This window comes from Aquarana catesbeiana, linkage group LG03 (assembly GCF_042186555.1).
Source record: "Aquarana catesbeiana isolate 2022-GZ linkage group LG03, ASM4218655v1, whole genome shotgun sequence".
NCBI lineage: Eukaryota > Metazoa > Chordata > Amphibia > Anura > Ranidae > Aquarana > Aquarana catesbeiana.
The window spans coordinates 20,693,542-20,713,732 of NC_133326.1; the positions used below are offsets into that span (position 1 = coordinate 20,693,542).

Below are 20,191 nucleotides of genomic sequence, written 5' to 3' on the forward strand. Positions count from 1 at the left end.
GTGCTTTGAAGAGATATAAGAAAACGCTGCAGATATATATGTGCCCAGCTCAAATTTCATGAATCGGGTTTACATCCACTTTAAGATAAAAAAAAAAAAAAAAAAAAAAAAAAAAACCTTCTCTGTGTAGCAGCCTCCCTAACGCTTACCTGAGCCCCATGTCTCTCCAGCGATGTCCACGAGTATCTTAGCCGTCCGGGACTCTCCCTCCTGATTGGTTGTGACACAGCAGCAGCGCCATTGGCTCCTGCGGCTGTCAATCAGCTAGCCAATCAGAAGAAGGGGGCTGGGTCAGGGCTTTTTGCCTGAATGGACATGGGGAGCTGTGACTCGGCTCAGGGGGCCCCCATAGCAAGCTGCTTACTGTGGGGGCACTCCACAGGAGGGAGGGGCCAGGAGCACCGAAGAGCGACCTGAGAAGAGGAGGATCCGGGCTGCTCTGTGCAAAACCAACTGCAGAGGAGGTAAATATAACATGTGGGGTTTCATTTTTGTTCGTTTTTTTTTTTTTTTTTTTTTTAAACAAGACTTTACAATCACTTTAACATGTCGCGCTTTAAAATTGCGCACGCTCGTGGAATGGGGACAAACTACGGTAAAATCTCCATAGGCGACGCTTTAAAAATATTTACAGGTTACCTGTTCAGAGGTACAGAAGAGGTCTTGCACGAGAATTATTGCTTTTGCTATAACGTTTCGCGTGGTGTGAACGGCTTTTTACATATGCGTGCGCAAATTAAGTATGCGTTTGCTTCTGCGCGCGAGCACGGAGGGGTGGTGTCACTTCAATTTATTTTCACTGTCCTCTTAAAAGAGTTGTAAAGGCAGAAGGTTTTTTTTTTTTGTTTTTTTTTTTATCTAAATGCATTCTATGTATTAAGATGAAGAAAAAAATCTGTGTGTAGCAGCCCCCCTAGTTACCTACTTGAGCCCCATCTCTCTCCAGCGATGTCCTCGATTCCCCTCAGCCAACCAGAACACTCCTCCTGATTGGCTGAGACAGAGCAGCGGTGCCATTGGCTCTCGCAGCTGTCAGTCAGCCAATCAGGGTAGAGGGGGCGGGGCCAGGTCGGGGCTTAGTGTCTGAATGGATACACAGAGCTTTGACTCGGCTTGGGTGCCCCCTGTAGCAAGCTGTTGGCTGAGGGGGCACTCAAGGAGGGAGGGGCCAGGAGCAGCAAAGAGGGACCCGAGAAGAGGAGGATCAGGGCTGCTCTGTGCAATACCATTACATAGAGGAGGTAAGTACACATGTATGTGGGTTTTTTGTTTTTTGTTTTTTTTTAAATCGAGACTTTACAATCACTTTAACCTGTCACGCTTTGAAATTGCGCATGCTTGTGGAATGGGGACAAACTACATTAAAATCTTCAAAGGTGATGCCTTCAAAATATTTACAGGTTACCTGTTCAGAGTTACAGAAGAGGTCTTGAGCTCAAATTTTTTTTTTTTTTTAACTTGCCTTTTTTTTTAACTTAACTTGGGCTAGCTCTTGCTATAACGTTCGCGTGGTGTGAACAGCATTTTACATATGTGTGCACAACGTAAGCACAAAGGCATGGGGGCGCTTCAACATTTTAAACATTTTTTTTTGTTTTTTTGTTTTTCACACTGTCCCCCCTTTTTTAAAAAAAAAAAAAAAAAAAAAAACTTATACAGGATTTATTTAGTGCCAAAAGTTTGCATAGCAACAATGGGGCAAACAGTAAAGTTACAATACAAAACAGGAGGAATCTGAGGGAGATCTAAAATAATTGTATTCCTATTACAAGGAATTTAAACATCTCTAACCTTTTTGCTGCCAAAGCCGATTTAAAAAATTTTTTTAGGCCTGAAGATTAGTTTAAAACCCCCAAACATGATGCATTACCCGAAAGCAGACACTGTGGAAAATAAAATGGCTGTAGTTCTAATTCTCTACGTCACATGATATTATCGCAGCGGTTTTGGAAACGCTAAATTTCAGTAAAATGCACATTAAAGTAAATTTTAGGGCACACAAATGCAATATGATATCCAATTTTTATTTTTTTAATTTTTTGTAAAATTATAAAAGACGAGGTTGCACCAAGTAAATAGATACCCAATATGCCTCTTCACCCAGGAACAGCTGAAACTGTCAATCAGCTGGAGGTCCCCCGTCACCATTTTTCTCTTGGTGTCAGAAGTGACTTTGTTCATATTTTATCTCTGATGTTTACAACCACTTTGAAGGTAATTTTTAGGGCACACAAATGCAATATATTGGCCATTTTGTTTGGTAAAAATATAAAGGGTGAGGTTGTGGCGGGTAAACGGATACCCAACATGTCAAACCTAAAAAAAGTGTGCCTGTGAAATGGCAATGCTTTGGGCCTCATGCTCCTAGGGGCGTCTGGCTTTTTTTTTTTTTCCCCTCCTGCCTCTAAACCCCCTCTGCATGTTAGCCTATGCGTCCATGCACACATAGCTGTTTAGGGGCAGAACCCCGCCCCCCCACACTGCCAGCAGTCCAGGAGCAGCAGGGAAAAGGGAAAAAAAAACTCACATTTTGGGTTGTCCCCAGAAAAGTAATAGACGAGAAATCTTCCAATGGGGACACTAGTTCTGGTGACCTGGGGGGTCCTAGTGAATTCCCTTAAAGTGGTTCTAAAGTCAGAAGTTTTTTTTTTTTTTTTTTTTATCTTATTGCATTCTAATGCCCTGTACACACGGTCGGACATTCCGACAACAAAATCCATGGATTTTTTCCCGACGGATGTTGGCTCAAACTTGTCTTGCATACACACAGTCACACAAAGTTGTCAGAAAATCCGATCGTCCTGAACGTGGTGACGTAAAACACGTATGTCGGGGCTATAAACGGGGCAGTGGCCAATAGCTTTCATCTCTTTATTTATTCTGAGCATGCGTGGCACTTTGTGTGTCGGATTTGTGTACACACGATCGGAATTTCCGACAACGGATTTTGTTGTCGGAAAATTTTATAGCAATCACTCAAACTTTGTGTGTCGGAAATTCCTATGGAAAATGTGTGATGGAGCCCACACACGGTCGGAATTTCCAACAACAAGGTCCTATCACACATTTTCCATCGGAAAATCCTATCGTGTGTACAGGGTATAAGAATTAAGATTAAAAAAAAAAAAAAAATGTCTGTGTCCAGCAGGCCCCATCCCCCCCCCCCCCCCCCCCAATACTTACCTGAGCCCTTCTCGATCCAGCAATGTTGTACGAGAGACTTGGCTACCCGGGACTCTCCCTCCTCATTGGCTGAGACAGCAGCAGGGCGTTATTGACTCCCGCTGCTGTCGGTCAGTGAGCCAGTGAGTAGAAAGAGATGGGACCTAACTGCGACTCTGTGTCTAATTGGCCACACGGAGCAGCGGCTTGGCTCGGGTGCCCCCATGGCAAGCTGCTTGCTGTGGGGGCAGGAGGGAGGGGCCAGGAGCTCTGAAGAGGGATCCAAGAAGATGATCCAGGCTGCTCTGTGCAAAACCACTTTACAGAGCAGGCAAGTATAACGTATTTGTTTAAAAAAACAAAACCTTTAATATCTCTTTAACCACTAACTTAACCATTCTAACAGTACCATAGCCAATAGACAGCTACCGCGCTGCTCTGTTACTCTGTTGAGGCCTCTCGTGTGCATCCAGCGCGCCCCATGATCGTTGTGTCCTTCGGACACAGCCGGTTACAGGTTGTGGTAAAAGGCCAATCACAGCGGCCCTTTACCATGTGATCAGCTGTGTCCAATTACAGCTGATCAGTGTAATCAGAAAACTGAGCTCTCTTTTGGTGGTATTTGATCACCTCTGCGTTTTTTTTTTTTTTTTTTTTTTGTGTGTGTATATATGTACTAACTAATGACCCTGGCACGGAAGGGGTTAACAGGGTGTGATTAAAGGGTCAAATGTGTGCCGAGGGAGATGCTTTAACTGTGGTAAGGCAGAGATCCGTGTTCCTGCTTGGCAGAAAACACAGGATCCCTGTCTTCTCTACTAACAGAACGGCGATCTGCCTTGTTTTTACATGGGCAGATCGCCACTCTGACTCTGTTTGGGAACGATTGGCAGGTTCCGGTGGACATCTAGGGTTGCCACCAGGGGCTGCCCGTCCATTAAGGGCACATGCCTCCCCCTATTCATGTGTCTGATCCCTTTCAGGATGCCGGGAGCATGAATTACAACAATGTTTGATTTATTTATTTTTTTATTGTTTAAGCACCTGATTAGTGCAAGAGGCTCTAATAGGCTTCAAAATAGGGTGGGCTCCTGACGCAGAGCATTGCGCTCGGAGCCTACCCAGGTGTGTTAGAATAGCGAATGAATATTTGCCGCGTGATCAGCGAGCCGGAGAAGGAATCTGACGGTGGCGGAAGTTCACCATAGAAAAAAGCGTGGACCAGAGGGTCCCCAGCAGTCTCTATGACCGTCACGTCTGGCCCCAGCAGTTTTAAACACTGCCGGGTGTTCAGTTGGGAAGGTCGAGATCGTCTTTTTTTTTTTTTTTATTTTATTTGATCTCGGTCTTTCCAGCCTAAAGGAGAGATGTGGGGTCTTATTGACTCAAAATCTCTACATAAAGAGGACCTGGAATGGCCAATTCCTATTAGAAGGGATGTTTACATTCCTTGTAATAGGAATAAAAGTGATTAAAAAAAAAAAAAAAATTTTAAGGGAAAGTGTAAAAATCAATAAAAAAAAAAGGGAAAAAAAAAAAATTCTAAACGCCCCCATCCCTACCTGGTCGCACGCAGAAGCAACCGCATACATACGTCGCGCCCACATAGGTAGACGGCGTTCAAACCACACATTTGAAAATTTGCTGCGCAAATACCGTTTGACATAAAATGTCGCAACAACCGCCATTTTATTCCCTAGGGTCTCTGCTAAAAAAAAAAAAAAATACATATATAATGTTTGGGAGTTCTGAGCAAATTTCTAGCCAAAAAAAAAAAGATTTTTACATGTAGGAGAGGAGTGCCAAAATTTGGCTTGGTATGGAAGTGGCTGCTCATAGGGCTATTTTCACTGTAAATGCAATTTTAATTGTTGGCCACAAGATGGTGCTGTTTACAGGCACCAGGAAATTTTTTGTTACTTTGCTACATTCTGTATTGTAACTGTACTGTCTGCCCTCATGTTGTAAAGCTATGTGCAAACTATTGGCGCTATATAAACTAATAATAATAATAACAATAATACCATTTAGCTGCTTCTCTGATATTAGGCTGGTTTTCTCTTCATTCATTATTAGTCATTTTATTACTGAATTGTTCATATGGTTGATAATGTAAAACTCTCTGGGTTTTTCATAAAGTAGAACTAAAGGGAGCGTCATAACACCTGTCAGGATATTTAATGTTTCATCAGATTCGGCGACCCGTCAGAATGTGTAACGCAAGTGACGTTCCGTCGCCGCCATCTTGCTACACCCTGCACTCCTCCAGAGTAAGAATACACTGAGAAGGGGGAAAGCGGACATCTTGTTACACCCACTGGAGTTTTGCATTTTACACTTATTTTTAACAGTACAGTGAGTTTATATAGTGAAATACAGTAGTTAGAGCGCCGTCTGACTGGTTGGATTATGAATTTTAAAAGCAGCGGCAAGCCTGCTCCTCTCACAGGTTTGCTAATCTGACAGAAGATCACTGCTTTTAAAATGTAAACATCTAAACATTCAAACGGAGTTCTAAGTACTGTATTCCACTATATAAAATCGCTTTACTGTTTAAAAATAAGTGTAAAATGCAAAACTCCGGTGGGTGTAACAAGATGTCTGCTTTCCCCCTTCTCAGTGTATTCTGTGTAAACAAGGCAGATCGTCGTTCTGTCGGTAGGAAAGGTGTGGATATAAATTACAATTTTTTTTTTTTTTTTTTTTCAAATTTTATTTTCATAAAATGCTTTTGGAGTAAAAATCCTACTATAGTTTTCTATTTAAGATATCTTAATAATTTAGTTTATTCAGCATGAAATGGAGCTTTAGTTTTGTAGCATGAGGCTGTATATTTTGCAGTATTTCCATTTCTGGTAAACTCATTGAATGCAAGCTGAGATAACATGCTCTGCATTGATGCATTCACACAATTTCACAGTAACCATGAGATAAACCTTCAGGAATATTCCTTTATCCCATTGTTTTGCAAATCTATGTACACTACAAACTGTATGATTGAATCGCTTCGGATATCGCGGTTTTACTAACTTGACAGCTTATTATTCTAAATAGGAAACCTTCATTTTGTTTGCAAATATTAAAGATTCTAACTACCAGCAAGAATAATTCCTTACATTTAAAGAGCACCTGTCATTTCAGATCCATCATGGTAGCGCCTGTTAGCGGACATCCACTCATCTGCTGCCGCCACGTCCCTCACCTTGTTGTGTCACTGAGGTATCACCAGCCATCCCATTAAAGTGAATGGGACTGTCGGTGAGCCAACAGCGGGTCAGAGGAGGAGCCAACAGCGGGTCAGAGGAGGAGCCGCTGATTGACAGATGACAATTGCTCTTTAAAAAATGTGTGATTCAAATCCACCCTGGTATGGATCCATGTCTTCTCTTAGTAAAAGAACTTCCCACACACTGTACAAAAACAGACTAGGCACACATTTAACCCTTTGATCGCCTTTGAGTTTAACCCCTTCCCAGCCAGTGTCAGTACAGTGACAGTGCATATTTTTTAGCACTGATCACTATATTAGTGTCACTGGTCCCCAAAAAGTGTCTGTGTCCGATCTTCCACCGCAATATCGAAGTTGCCGTCGTTACTAGTATAATAAATAAAAATATTGCATAGTCTGTAGACGCTATAACTTTTGCGCAAACAAATCTCAATGTTGCAGTCCTGCTAGAAGTCTCCGATCGCTGCCATTACTAGCATAAAAATAAAATAAAAGTGTGTGTGTGTATATATTATATTTTTTAGTTTGCAGACACTATAATTTTTTTGCGCAAATCAGTATACACTTATTGATTTTTTTTTTTTTTTACCAGAAATATGTAGCAGAATACATATTGGACTGAATGTATTTATATTTATTGCTTATTTTATAGCAGAAAGTACAAATATAATAATTTTTGTTTTGTTTTATAACGCAAAAAATAAAATGCAGAGGTGATCAAATATCACCAAAAAGGACATAAATTGTATTTGGGTACAGCGTTGCACGGCCGTACAATTGTCAGTTGAAATAACGCAGTGCCGTATCGCAAAAAAATGGTCTGGTCAGGGAGGGGGGGTTAAGTCTTCCGGAGGTCAAGTGGTTAAACAAGGGTTCGGGTGGTATGCCGTGTACATAAGGATGCAAAGCTCATGTACGTGGAACTCTAGACTGGTGAAGAAATAAAGAAGGCAAGGTGTTTTATGGCGAGCTTAAAAAAAAAAAAAACTTTGCACTCATTATAACCAGAGTGGGGTGGGGGAGGGAAAGTGCAAAAAGTGAGGTTGGAGGAGAAGGTGGGGGGGGATGACGGCGTTCACAAGATGAGGGTGGGGAAGCTAGACAAGGTGAGTGGGGATAGCTAGATGAACCACCCATCAGTGAAGAAAGAAATTTTAGCAAACAAGTGTTTTTTTTTTTTTTTTTTTTTTTTTTTTGTTTTTTTTTTTTTTTTTTTTTTTTTTTTGCTAAATTAAAAAAAAAAAAAAATTAAATATAATAAAAACACCAGTGGTGATTAAATGCCACCCAAAGAAAGTTCCATCTGTCTCAAAATGTTGTATGACCGCGCAATTGTCATTCAAAGTGACAGCGCTGAAAGCTGAAATTTAGCCTGGGCAGGAAGGGGGTAAAAGTGTTCGGTAGGCAAATGGTTAACATCTAAAAACAAACAAAAAAAAAAAAATCTTTAGCTCTACTGCTTACCCGCAGCAGAGCTAGAGTTGTTTACCGATATTTATTTTTAATTTTTTTTCTTCTTCGCATACCAGCACCTCCTGTGTAAACTTGTATCATGCATCTGTAAAGATACACATCAGGGCTACATAAGAGGTGTGTGTGGGTTTTTTTTTTTTTTTTTTTTTTTTTCGCTGAAAAAAAAGCTTTGTTAGTGGAAAAACCATATATTACCATAAGTATTGGGACGCCTGCCATTACACCCACATGAACTTTAGTGGCATCCCAGTCTTAGTCCGTAGGGTTCAATAGTGAGTTGGCCCACCCTTCAACTCTCTTAAACAGCTTCAACTCTTGCACCAGTGCACAAGGCAAGGTCCAAAAAGACATGGAGTTTGGGTTGGAGGAACTTGACTGGCCTGCACAGAGTCCTGACCTCAACCCGATAGAACACCTTTGGGATGAATTCAAGCGGAGACTGTGAACCAGGCCTTCTCGTCCAACATCAGTGCCTGACCTCACAAATGCACATTCGGGAAGAATGGTCAAACATTCCCATAGACACACTCCTAAACCTTGTGGACAGCCTTCCCAGAAGAGTTGAAGCTGTTATAGCTGCAAAGGGAGGGCCAACCCAATATTGAACCCTACGGACTAAGACTGGGATGCCATTAAAGTTCGTGTGTGTGTAAAGGCAGGTGTCCCAATACTTTTAGTAAAATTATGTATGATTATATATATTTCTATCTCTATCCACACCCCACACACAGTGTCTTGCAAAAGTATTCACCCCCTTGGCATTTTTCGTGTTTTGTTGCCTCACAGCCTGGAATTAACATGGATTGTTTGAGGATTTGCATCATTTAATTTACAGAACATGCCCACAACTTTGAAGATTTTTTTTTTTTCTTCTTTTTTACTGTGAAGCAAACAACAAATAGGACAAAATAACAGAAAAAGTCAATGTGCATAACTATTCACCCCCCTAAAGTCAGTACTTTGTAGAGCCAACTTTTGCGGCTATCACAGCTCCAAGTCACTTTGGATAAGTCTCTATGATCTTGCCACATCTTACCACTGGGATTTTTGCCCATTCCCCCTTGCAAAACTGCTCCAGCTCCTTCAAGTTGGATGGTTTGCGCTTGTGAACAGCAATCTTTAAGTCTGATCACAGATTTTCTATTGGATTGAGGTCTGGGCTTTGACTAGGCCATTCCAACACATTTCCATGTTTCCCCTTAAACCACTCAAGTGTTGTTTAGCAGTGTGTTTGGGGTCATTGTCCTGCTGGAAGGTGAACCTCCGTCCTAGCCTCAAATCACACACAGAGTGCTACAGGTTTTGCTCAGGAATATCCCTGTATTTAGCACCATCCATCTTTCCCTCAACTCTGACCAGTTTCCCAGTCCCGACTGCTGAAAAACATCCCCACAGCATGATGCTGCCACCACCATGTTTCACAGTGGGGATGATGTTCTTTGGGTGATGTGTTGGGTTTGCGTCAGACATAGCGTTTTCTTTGATGGCCAAAAAATGTAATTTCTCAAGTCGTCTTCCAGGTCGGCACCCTGAGAGATGACTGGTCCTCCTGACAGGAAACACAATCAAGATAGAGGTTAAAAACCCCGCCCCTCCCTGCATTCCTCAGTTTTTGATTGTGTTTCCCCACAGCCAAACAGTTTGTTTTTTTCTAATAGACCTAAGGCCGTGGGCTGGAAGTCTCCCCCTGGGCGCCAGACTGCAGGTTTTTGGAAAGCCTCTCAGTCTGGTAGGGCTTGCCCTTCCCGGGGGGTTCGTTTCCCCTATTTCTTAGGGGGGGCAAGTGAAGAGCTCCCCATGAGAACTGGAGGACCCTAGGCACTGAGTCTCCAGAACTCCAGGGACCATGTTCCTGCTCCCCCCCCTCTCCTTACCTGACTGTATCAGGTGATTTTGCCACAGATCTGTCTTTCTCCTGCGCTGTATGCAGGGGTGTGCTGGGTCTCCTGGCCGCCTCGGCGACGGCGGCTGTGTGTTTCCGCGCCATTTTGCGGTGGATCATTCCTGGGAGGAAATGACGTCACGGCGCTCCGGATGCTAGAGCGCGCTGGTCCCGCAGACCTCGGCAAGATGGCGGCGGCGTTCGGAACGCCATGAGGAGACAGCAGCCTGCACATGGACTACAGGTACCAGCTTTTAAAAAGGGGGTAGTTCCGGGCAGCAGAGGCAGTATCGCTGGGCAAGGAGCAGGCGTCCACTACTCGCTTGCTGCAATGGAGCAAGAGGAGTCTACAGCCGTTTTGGAGGCCACTGGGGGTGAGTCTACCAGGCTGGAGGAGATAAGGGAGGGGGTGGCCCCCTAGCCTTACCCTCACAAGGGATCTCTGGGTCAGTTCATTTTTATTACTAGCTAAACGGGCTTCTTGTTTTTGCAGACACAGAAACCCAGAGTGTTGCTAGTAGACCGAGACCCAAAAATCCTTCCCGATCCAAAAGGTGTGGGTACTGCAATGACAAATTAGCAGCAGAACACACCAAGCCGTTTTGTTATAAGTGCATTCACAAGTTGTCAGGGAAGGAGACTTCAGAAGTTATGAGAGATTTTCTCTCAGTGCAATCTGAAATGCTGTCCACACTTAAAGCCTTTTCAGGCTAGCCTCAATACTAGGCAGGATAGCAGAGAAGGCTCATCCTCGCAAGAGTGCTTTTTCTAATGTTAGACAGGTGAGCACCGCTCCGCAGAAACCGCTATCTTCTCAGGATTCGGAGGAGGAGGCGGAGGAAGTGGAAGACCCCTGTCGTAGTCTCCTTGAAGAAGGGGAAGACGCAGAGGATAGCCAGGAGGAAGAGGGACACTCTCCAGACCAGGCCGACATATCTTCTCTACAGATGATATGGAGGGCCTCCTAGGGGCTATTTATGCTTCTGAGGAGATCCAGGAGCCAGAGGCACAGATTTCTGGATAGGTTTTATCAGGGGTTGTCTAAAGCTCAGTCCAGGGTGTTTCCTATCCACCAGTCTCTGAAAGACATTGTTTTAAGAGAATGGAAAGAGCCAGAAAATAAACTTCAGAAGTTTAAGACCTGGAAACGCAGGTGTCCGTTTAAGGAAGAGGAGCAGGAGAAGTTTTTTAAACTTCCCAAACTGGACGCATCTCTGGCTCAGGTGTCTAAACAATCTGACCTGTCTTTTGAAGACTCAGGTAACATTCGGGACCAAATGGACCGCAGGTCCGAAACCCTTTTACGCAGAGCCTGGGAGGCCAATGCAGCGACATTAAGTCCAGCTTTAGCTTCAGCATGTATAGCTAGAAATGCTAAAATGTGGCTTAATAAACTGACAGATCATGTGACAAGTACTTCCAAGTCCAAAGATCTTTTGGATTCCCTGGAGGTAATTGGTAAGGCGGTAGCCTTTCTTGCGGATGCTGCAGTGGAGTCCGTGCGGACTTCGGCAAAAAAGGCAGCTCTTCTTAATTCAGCCAGAAGAGCCATATGGTTGAGACCTGGGATGGGGACCACACCTCTAAAACTAGGTAATGCGGCCTACCTTTTGAGGGGTCTCCTGTTTTGGTACAGGGTTGGACCAAACCCTCTCCAGATCTACGGAGAAAGGAAAGAAATTTCCGGTAAAGCCTAAAAAGGTCAAAAGATTTTTTTTCGAGGCCCCCAGGTCAACAACCGGTTTAAGGATCGTAAGGAAGGAAAGAAATGGGGTGTTGGAAAAGCCAAACAGAAAGGAGCTCTCCTTTTTCTCCGGCCCAAAGGTCGCAGACAAGGATCCCAAGTGACGCCAGCACCAAGGTGGGAGGGAGGCTGGCACAATTTATCCCACAGTGGGAGCGGGTAGCCCGGAGCCCTCTGGTCCTTCAGTGGATAAGAGAGGGCTACAGGCTAGAGTTTGCTTCCAGGCCTCCGCAGTCGTTTCTACTGACCTTTCTGCCCAGAGAAAAGCCAAAGGCCATAGGCCTCATGGAAAATATCGGGCAGTTGGCGAATCAAAGAGTCATTCTCCCAGTTCCGGCGGATCAGCAAGGAAGGGGTTTTTATTCCCACATCTTTGTAGTTCCCAAACCGTCCGGGAAATTCCGGTTAATCCTGAATCTAAAGAGATTAAACACTTTCCTGCGATACAAGAGGTTTCGCATGGAATCAGTGTACATGGTCAGAAAACTTTTGTTGAGGGAAGTTTTCATGGCCACCATAGACCTGAAGGATGCATATCTGCATATTCCCATCCTACCGGAACACCAGGCATTCCTTCGCTTTGCTATTTGCACAGATCAGGGTACCCAGCACTGGCAGTTCCAGGCCCTACCCTTCGGGCTGGGGGCCAGCCCAAGGGTATTTACAAAGATCTTTGCAGAGGTCATCTCCTACCTGCACCTTCAGGGGATCTCTCTGATGCCGTATTTAGACAACCTGTTGGTCTACAACCTTTCCAGGGAGTCCCTTCTCCTGGATCTCCACAAGGTAATATCCACCTTGGAGTCCCTGTGATGGTTGAGAAGTCCTCCCTGACTCCTTCTCAGACCAAGCTCTACTAGGGCCTGTGGGTGGACTCGGTAGGGCGGAAGCTGATCCTCCCACAGGAGAAAATAGAAGCACTGATTTCTTCAGTGTCTTCAATCCGGCGTCAGGAGGTAGTGCCCAGAAGAGTGATCATGAGGATTCTAGGTCTCATGACTTCATGCATTCCGGCAGTACCTTGGGCCCAGCTCCACTCAAGACCCCTGCAGAACTTCCTGCTATCCTCATGGGATGGAAAGAAGGAATCCCTGGATATTCCGGTTGCCATCCCTCAAGAGGTAAGAAAGTCCTTACTTTGGTGGCTCAACCCTCAAAGGTTGGGGGCAGGTCATCTTTGGTCCCAGCTCCAGCCTGTCAGATTAACAACCGATGCGAGCTCGTGGGGATGGGGGGGCCCATCTAGAAGAACTCCAAGCTCAGGGTGTGTGGGACAGACTACAAAGAACTGCGTCATCCAATTTTAGGGAATTGCTAGCTGTCGGAGGCTCTAATAGCCTTCGAGAGCAGGATCAGGGGGAGAGGGGTTCAGATCCTCTCTGACAATTCTACCACAGTGGCTTTCCTGAACCGTCAGGGGGGTACACGGTCGCTTTCTCTAATGAGATTGGCCCAGGAGATTCTGGAATGGGCGGAACAAAGGATACCCTCCATCTCTGCGGTGCACATAAGGGGAGTTTTCAATGTAAAAGCGGATTTCCTCAGTCGTCAGACAGTACAACAGGGGGAATGGGAACTGAATCCCGAGGTTTTCTCCCTGGTCTGTCAACAGCTAGGCACACCGGAGATAGATCTCTTTGCCCGCAGGGAAAACGGAAGAGTCAAAAGATACTTTTCCCTCTGCAGAGAACAGGGGTCCGAGGGGGTGGACGCATTAGCTCAGGAATGGGATTTTAGTCTAGCTTATGCCTTTCCTCCCTTAGCCCTGATTCCAAGAATCCTTCAAAGACTGAGTCGGACCAGGGGCAATTTGATCTTGATTGCTCCCTGGTGGCCCAAGAGGTCCTGGTTTCCCACGTTGTGGAACTGGGCGGTTTCTCCTCCGGTTCAGCTTCCAGAGCGTCAGGATCTTCTGCTTCAAGGCCCTCTTTACCACCCGAACCCCAGTTTCTTCAGATTAACAGCCTGGCTGTTGAGAGAGAGAGAGAGAGAGCCTGCACAACAAGGGATGTTCAGAGAGAGTGATTGACACCCTGTTGCTGAGTAGAAAGCCTGTAACGAGGCGCATTTATGCTAGGGTCTGGGGTGTCTTCTCCCGTTGGTGTGAAGCGAGAGGGGTTCCCCAGAAAGAGATTCCGGTAATCTTAGACTTCCTACAGGAGGGAGTAGACCGAGGCTTAGCTACCAAGACTCTGAGGGTTCAGGTGGCAGCTTTGTCTAGTTTTCTGGATATTAAATTAGCTCTAGATCCTTTAAGAGATTCCTGTCGGCTAGAGAGAGACTTTCCCCGGTGCAAATTAAGGAATTTCCACCGTGGGATTTATCTTTTGTCTTGGAAGCCCTGACCAGGGCACCTTTTGAGCCACTGGCTCAATCTTCAGTTAGATTGATTGATTTCTTTTAAAACCGCCTTACTTCTGGCGGTTACCACAGCCAGAAGGGTGGGCGATTTGCATGCTCTTTCTAAGAAGGCGCCCTTTTTCTGTCTGTTAGAAGACAGAATTATTCTCAGAAAGGCCCTTTGTACCTTCCTAAGGTGGCTTCACGCTTCCATAGGTCACGAGATTATTTTACCCTCCTTCTGTCTCAATCCACAGAACGAGAAGGAAAGGGCCTTCCATACGTTAGATGTCAGATGTCTGTTGCTTTACCTAGAATAGGTTAAAGAGTTCAGGAAATCTCAGCATCTGTTAGTCAGTTTTTCTGGCGCTCAAAGAGGCGAACAGGCCTCTAGAACCACTATTGCTAGATGGATTAGACAGGCTATTGCCATAGCTTACGAGCATTCAGGTCAGACGGCTCCAACTAATCTTAAGGCTCACTCTACAAGGTCTCTGGCAACCTCTTGGGCAGAAAGAGCCGGCGCATCGGTAGATCAAATTTGTAAAGCAGCAACTTGGTCAAGTCAGAACACGTTCCTGAAACATTACAGAGTGGAACTTCTGTCACCCCAGGACCTGGCCTTCGGCAGAAAGGTCCTGCAGGCTGTTGTCCCGCCCTAAGGTAGGCCTGAGCTACTTGCTCCTCTCTCAGGGTGCCGTCCTGGAAGACGACTTGAGAAAATGACCAGTTACACTTACCGGTAACAGTGTTTCTGGGAAGTCTTCCAGGATGGCAGGCCTACTTCCCACCCGGTTTGTATCATTATATATTGGTACATTTGGGGTGTTGTTGTTTCACTTGCATGCACTATTGTGGTTCAATACTTTGGCACAACTGAGGAGTTCAGGGAGGGGCGGGGTTTTTAACCTCTATCTTGATTGTGTTTCCTGTCAGGAGGACCAGTCATCTCTCAGGGTGCCGTCCTGGAAGACTTCCCAGAAACACCGTTACCGGTAAGTGTAACTGGTCATTTTTAGTCTCATCAGACCAGAGCACCTTCCTCCATACATTTTGGGAGTCTCCCACATGCCTTTTCGCAAACTCAAAACGTGCCATTTTGTTTTTTGCTGAAAGTAATGGCTTTCTTCTGGCCACTTTGCCATAAAGCCCAACTCTATGGAGCGTACGGCTTATTGTCGTCCTATGTACAGATACTCCAGTCTCTGCTGTGGAACTCTGCAGCTCCTCCAGGGTTACCTTAGGTCTCTGTGCTGCCTCTCTGATTAATGCCCTCCTTGCCCGGTCCGTGAGTTTTGATGTGCGGCCGTCTCTTGGCAGGTTTGCTGTTCTGTGTTCTTTCCATTTGGTTATGATAGATTTGATGGTGCTCCTAGGGATCATCAATGATTTGGATATTTTTTTTATAACCTAACCCTGACTTGTACTTCTCAACAACATTGTCCCTTACTTGTTTGGAGAGTTCCTTGGTCTTCACGGCAGTGTTTGGTTAGTGGTGCCTCTTGCTTAGGTGTTGCAGCCTCTGGGACCTTTCAAAAAGGTGTGTATATGTAATGACAGATTATGTGACACTTAGATTGCACACAGGTGGACATCATTCACTAATTATGTGACTTCTAAAGGTAATTGGTTGCACCGGAGCTTTTTATGGGCTTCATAACATGCCAATTATGTTTTTTTATTTCTGAAAAATAGTTATGTATATATTTTTCAAATTTTGCTTCACCAACTTAGACTATTGTGTTCTGATCCATCACATATAATTCAGATTAAAAAAACATTGAACTAAAGGCTGTAATGTAACAAAATAGGTAAAAAGCCAGGGGGGGGGGGTGAATACTTTTGCAAGGCTATGTATGTATGTATGTATGATTTTATATAGTGTATACTTTTTGTGTATATAAAAAAAAAAAAAAAAAAAGATCTTGATATATAAAAACTGGAAGTGTCAATGTTACTTATAGACTCATAGGATCCAGATTCCAGCTGTCGGGCACAGAACGGAGAATGAATGTATTTAACGGATAGGTTGCTCTGAGCCAAACTGCTGTCTTCTCTAAATACAAAATAAACTTCACAGGATTCAGGAAGCACAATCAGATCTACCATGCCCCTACTGACCCTGTATAGAGGTGTTCTCTTGTTTAGCAATGATATGCACAGACCTCAGTTTAAGGTTAACTGAGTGAATCTTCTGACCTTGGCATTCTTGCCGAGTACTGGATCGCATTTGTTAGATGAATGAGTGCTTGCAACTAGAATGCTTCCAATGTAAACACTTGCTGTCCGGGGCAATTGTGAAATTTTTCACAAACATTTAGGAATTCCTTTTGCTAGGAAATTTACTTACACCCACACCCAAAAAACACATATTGCACAGCCATTTATCAAACGCAAATTCTCAGGGAAAAAAATGCACTCAAAATAATTTTAATGCACAAGGGCAATATAATACTTAACTGATAAAATATAAAGGATGAGGTTGTGTGGAGTAAATGGATACCACCTCCATGCTAGACGGTAGGGATGGTGTTCTTTGGGTCATAGGCAGCATTCCTCCCTCTCCTCCAAACACGGCAAGTTGAGTTGATGCCAAAGATCTTAATTTTGGTCTCATCTGATCACAACACTTTCACCCAGTTCTCCTCTGAATCATTCAGATGTTCATTAGGGAAAACTTCAGACGTTTAGTAAATAATATTCAATACGCTGAGCTGCGCTAAAACACTATATACTTACCCGCATGTGACTATACACATGTGAACTAAATTGCATATAAAACTTAACACTAAAAAAAAAAAGACTGTGCGAAAAAAAGTCCTCTTGTTTGAAGTTCATGTTAAAGCTGGTTCTCTGCCATGGAAATGTTCAGAAATCCGTGCTTAAGAAACCGCCACCACAATGGTAGAAATACAAGCTTACCAGCCGGCAATGACCAAAAGGTCACAAGGAGCCTATTCAAACTGTGTTGGGGTCACCACACTTCCCTTGGCACAATCCCAAGATGGCTGGGATCCTTATAGAGATGGTCCACACATCACCATTCCAGCAGTATTCATATGAGGGCATAGCGCAAACACGTTCCCTAATGAACATTTTTTTTTTTTTTTTTTTTTTCCTAGTCTGCACTCAGCTCCACCCTACGCGTTTCTGTCATAAGTGACATCTTCCGTGCCTCAAATTTTTACATTTTATTGCTTTCATACGTTTGCCAACAAGCCCCTTTTTGTGATGGCTTTGGCCAGTGAGGAGTACTGTCTACGTAAAAATCAGGGGGTCCAATGTCTCCCCTGCCACCCCAAAGCAGCTGATCAAGCACAGATAACGCTTGACCAGCTGCTTCCCTTGCTTTCACAGCCAGGGGATGACCGCTCTGAAAATGGAAGTGACTAAATCAACATCACTCTCGACTGTATTCATCACAGTGACCGAGGGATCCAAGATGTTCCTCCATCCCCCTCTGTGTAAAGGAATCCTGGCTGTTTACTGGGGAGGGGGGAGCCCTTCTCTGTACCGTAAAAGTGATTGGGTGGCTATAGAACCTCACGGATCACTTTGTACAAGACAACTGATTGCTTGATGTAAACAATGGTTCCAAGATCGTGGCTGCAGCCATTATCTTATAACAAGCACTTGCTGACAGGACGTTTTTTATAAGTGCGGCAGTCAGCAGGTGGTTAAAGAGAGCCTGTCACTGAACCTTGCTTTTTAATGAAAAGCCTTTTTACCAGTAGAGCCCAATAAATACTTTCCATGCTTCAAGCAGAGCCAGCAGCATTAGACAGCGATCTGACACTCCCGGAAGTGTCAGAATTCTACTAACCTGCAGGGCTCAGAACATGGGGAAGAAAAGTGTGTTTTTTTTTTTTTTTTTTTTTTTTTTTTTTTTTTTATTTCTATCCATGACCCCGTTCAGGAGATTTCACCTCGCTTCCTGTCCCTATGACAACGGGACAACAAATAAGGGAGCTGTTGTCACTGGGATGGTAATAGACTAGAGAGGGAGTGATAATAACCTTTACAGAAGATCTAACCTGTCTAGTCTGTAGAGAGAAAAAAAAAATGGCCAGGGTTGGACTTTTAAACAGCCACACAACAAACATAGAGCCTTTAAAGTGTAAGTCAGATCAGTACAATATACTGTAACTTTCTTTTTGTTTGAAAAAGATTGTCTTACCAATGATTTTTCAGGTCACGTTCTGTGGGTGAAGCGTTTGTTGGAGATGGAGGATATGATCCCAAACCTGAGGGAGCTGCACGAGAAGCTGCTGCAAGCTGCCCCCCTACATGAAGATCTACATACTTATGCAGCACTGTTGGCACCATGCCTCCCGGGTGAACCAGCCAAAGACTCAGGTAATTCTGGGTTAAATGGTATAGTGTGTAATGCTTTTGTTTGTGTGTATGCAGTGCTGTATTTTGGTTTTGTGCTACCCTAGGCAAGACTAAAATCGCTCTCCCCCACAATATAAATTTGTCCCACCCACTTCCTCTTTAGGCCCCACCTCTTCCTACTAGAGCTCCACCTTAGAGGTGGGGTGAGAAGGGGGGGGTTTAAAGGAGACCTTCTGCTTATGCTACACCATGAGGTTCTCGTATCTTCCCCCCCCCCCCCCCCCCCCCCCAAAAAAAACCCACTGGTTTCCCGCAGCCCGCCGGCTCTTTTTTTTACCAGCTGTATGTAGCGAGGATCACAGCCCGTGACTCCAACATGTTCTGCCAAGTGAGCTACTTCCAGGATTAGAAGCTGCAGCCACCGCTGCCTCCTGCTTCCGCTTTGCTGCACTGCCACCGAATGGTCAGTCCGTGGCCGCTCCTGGTGTCACCCCCTTCCCAAATCTCCATCCTGAGAAATTTCCCCCACAGCAGCCAATGGGAGTGTCCAGGGGAAAAGGCACACTGAATCACAGACAGCCAGGCTGCTGGCCTCCTGTAAAATATATATGAACACGGGGTTAGAGGCTTCTTCCCTTCCAAGACTCTCGAAAGCCCCCAGACCCAAATCCAAGAGTTACCATTCCTCAAACTGCAAAACTTTTTTTTTTTTTTTTCCCCCCACTCGGAATAGCCATCCTGGTGCCCCTCAACCTGTACTCCTGACACCATGACAAGAGATATATAGTGTATATGTGTGTGTATATATATATTAGTGTGTGTGTGTGTATATATATATTAGTGTGTGTGTGTGTGTGTGTGTGTGTGTGTGTGTGTGTGTGTATATATATATTCACAAAAGTCTATTTTGTGAGATACTGTGAGTCAGTATCTCACACACAGCCATTAATGTCTAAACCGCTGGCAACAAAAGTGAGTGAGATACTGTATGTGTGTAAATATTATATAATATAAATTTTAATTGACGTATTTATTTTTTCAGGGTCTGAACTTGTAGTGTGTGAGGAAAATGCACCCGTTCCTTGGGTTCCCCGGGATGTGACCTTGCTGAAGCTTTCACTTATTCAGATTTTAATCATCAAGACAGACAATCTGTGCACTAAACGTCACATCAGATGTCAGTATGCCCGTTTACTGGATCTGCTGCAACAAGCTGGAATAGAGGCAATAATAGTAAGCAATGGCCGTAACCTCACTTTATTACAGTATAACCGACAAGCGTTTTCTACCTTTACAGCCCTGGAGATCTCAGCTTCCACACCATAGGGTTGATTTACTAAAAATGGAGATCCCTTTTTTTAGAAAGCCTAAGGGGGAAAAAAAAGATACTTGAGCTATAGCATCTAGTTGCAGCCATAACCCCGGTATTTAACGTCCAACTAATAACGCACATTTACAGTTAGGTGGTCAGCCGTTAAAGATGGTAACATTAGCAGAAAGACAGCAACTTCCAAACACTTCATTGGGTAATAACATGTTTTCTTGTTGAACACAGTGCCAGTTGTACAGATTTATTGACAGATTAAGACCCGGGAGCCTTAATAAATGCGAGGACGTTGGGTAAAATATTTTCGCCTACTAAATTAACACTAGTTTAGTCAGCTAAAATACGACTAAAGCTAAAATGGCATTTTAGTCAAGACTAGAACTAAATTGAACACTACTTTGCTGGTCATTTTCTAAATCGGCAACGCAATTCCATCCAGAGCCTATAATGATGGCACATTCAAATTTTAAACTTGCTTAGTTACTAGCGCAAACAAAAATTGAGTGAAAACCTATAAATATACAAAAACCTGTATGCATCCAGAATGTCTCAATCACGAGAGCGGGATGGGTGCAAAAATTAGGTAGATAATGTATTCTACAACTAAATGGACTCTAAAAAGTTGTTAGGTAATGATAAAGAAGGGCGAAAAAAGTCCACAAGTGAAGTGTAAAGTGTCCAATACTGGGGAGACTTTCT

General features: G+C 44.1%; 1 protein-coding gene across 1 annotated transcript in view; it reads left to right on the top strand.

Annotated features, from left to right (window-relative positions):
* Positions 1 to 20,191, top strand: part of LINS1 (lines homolog 1) — a 59,841-nt gene that overhangs the window by 2,967 nt on the left and 36,683 nt on the right. Inside the window, exons 2-3 of the mRNA XM_073618368.1 lie at positions 18,022 to 18,186; positions 19,208 to 19,398. Coding sequence (XP_073474469.1) covers positions 18,054 to 18,186; positions 19,208 to 19,398 — 324 coding nt within the window. The 5' untranslated portion in view covers positions 18,022 to 18,053. The remainder of the gene's footprint in view (positions 1 to 18,021; positions 18,187 to 19,207; positions 19,399 to 20,191) is intronic.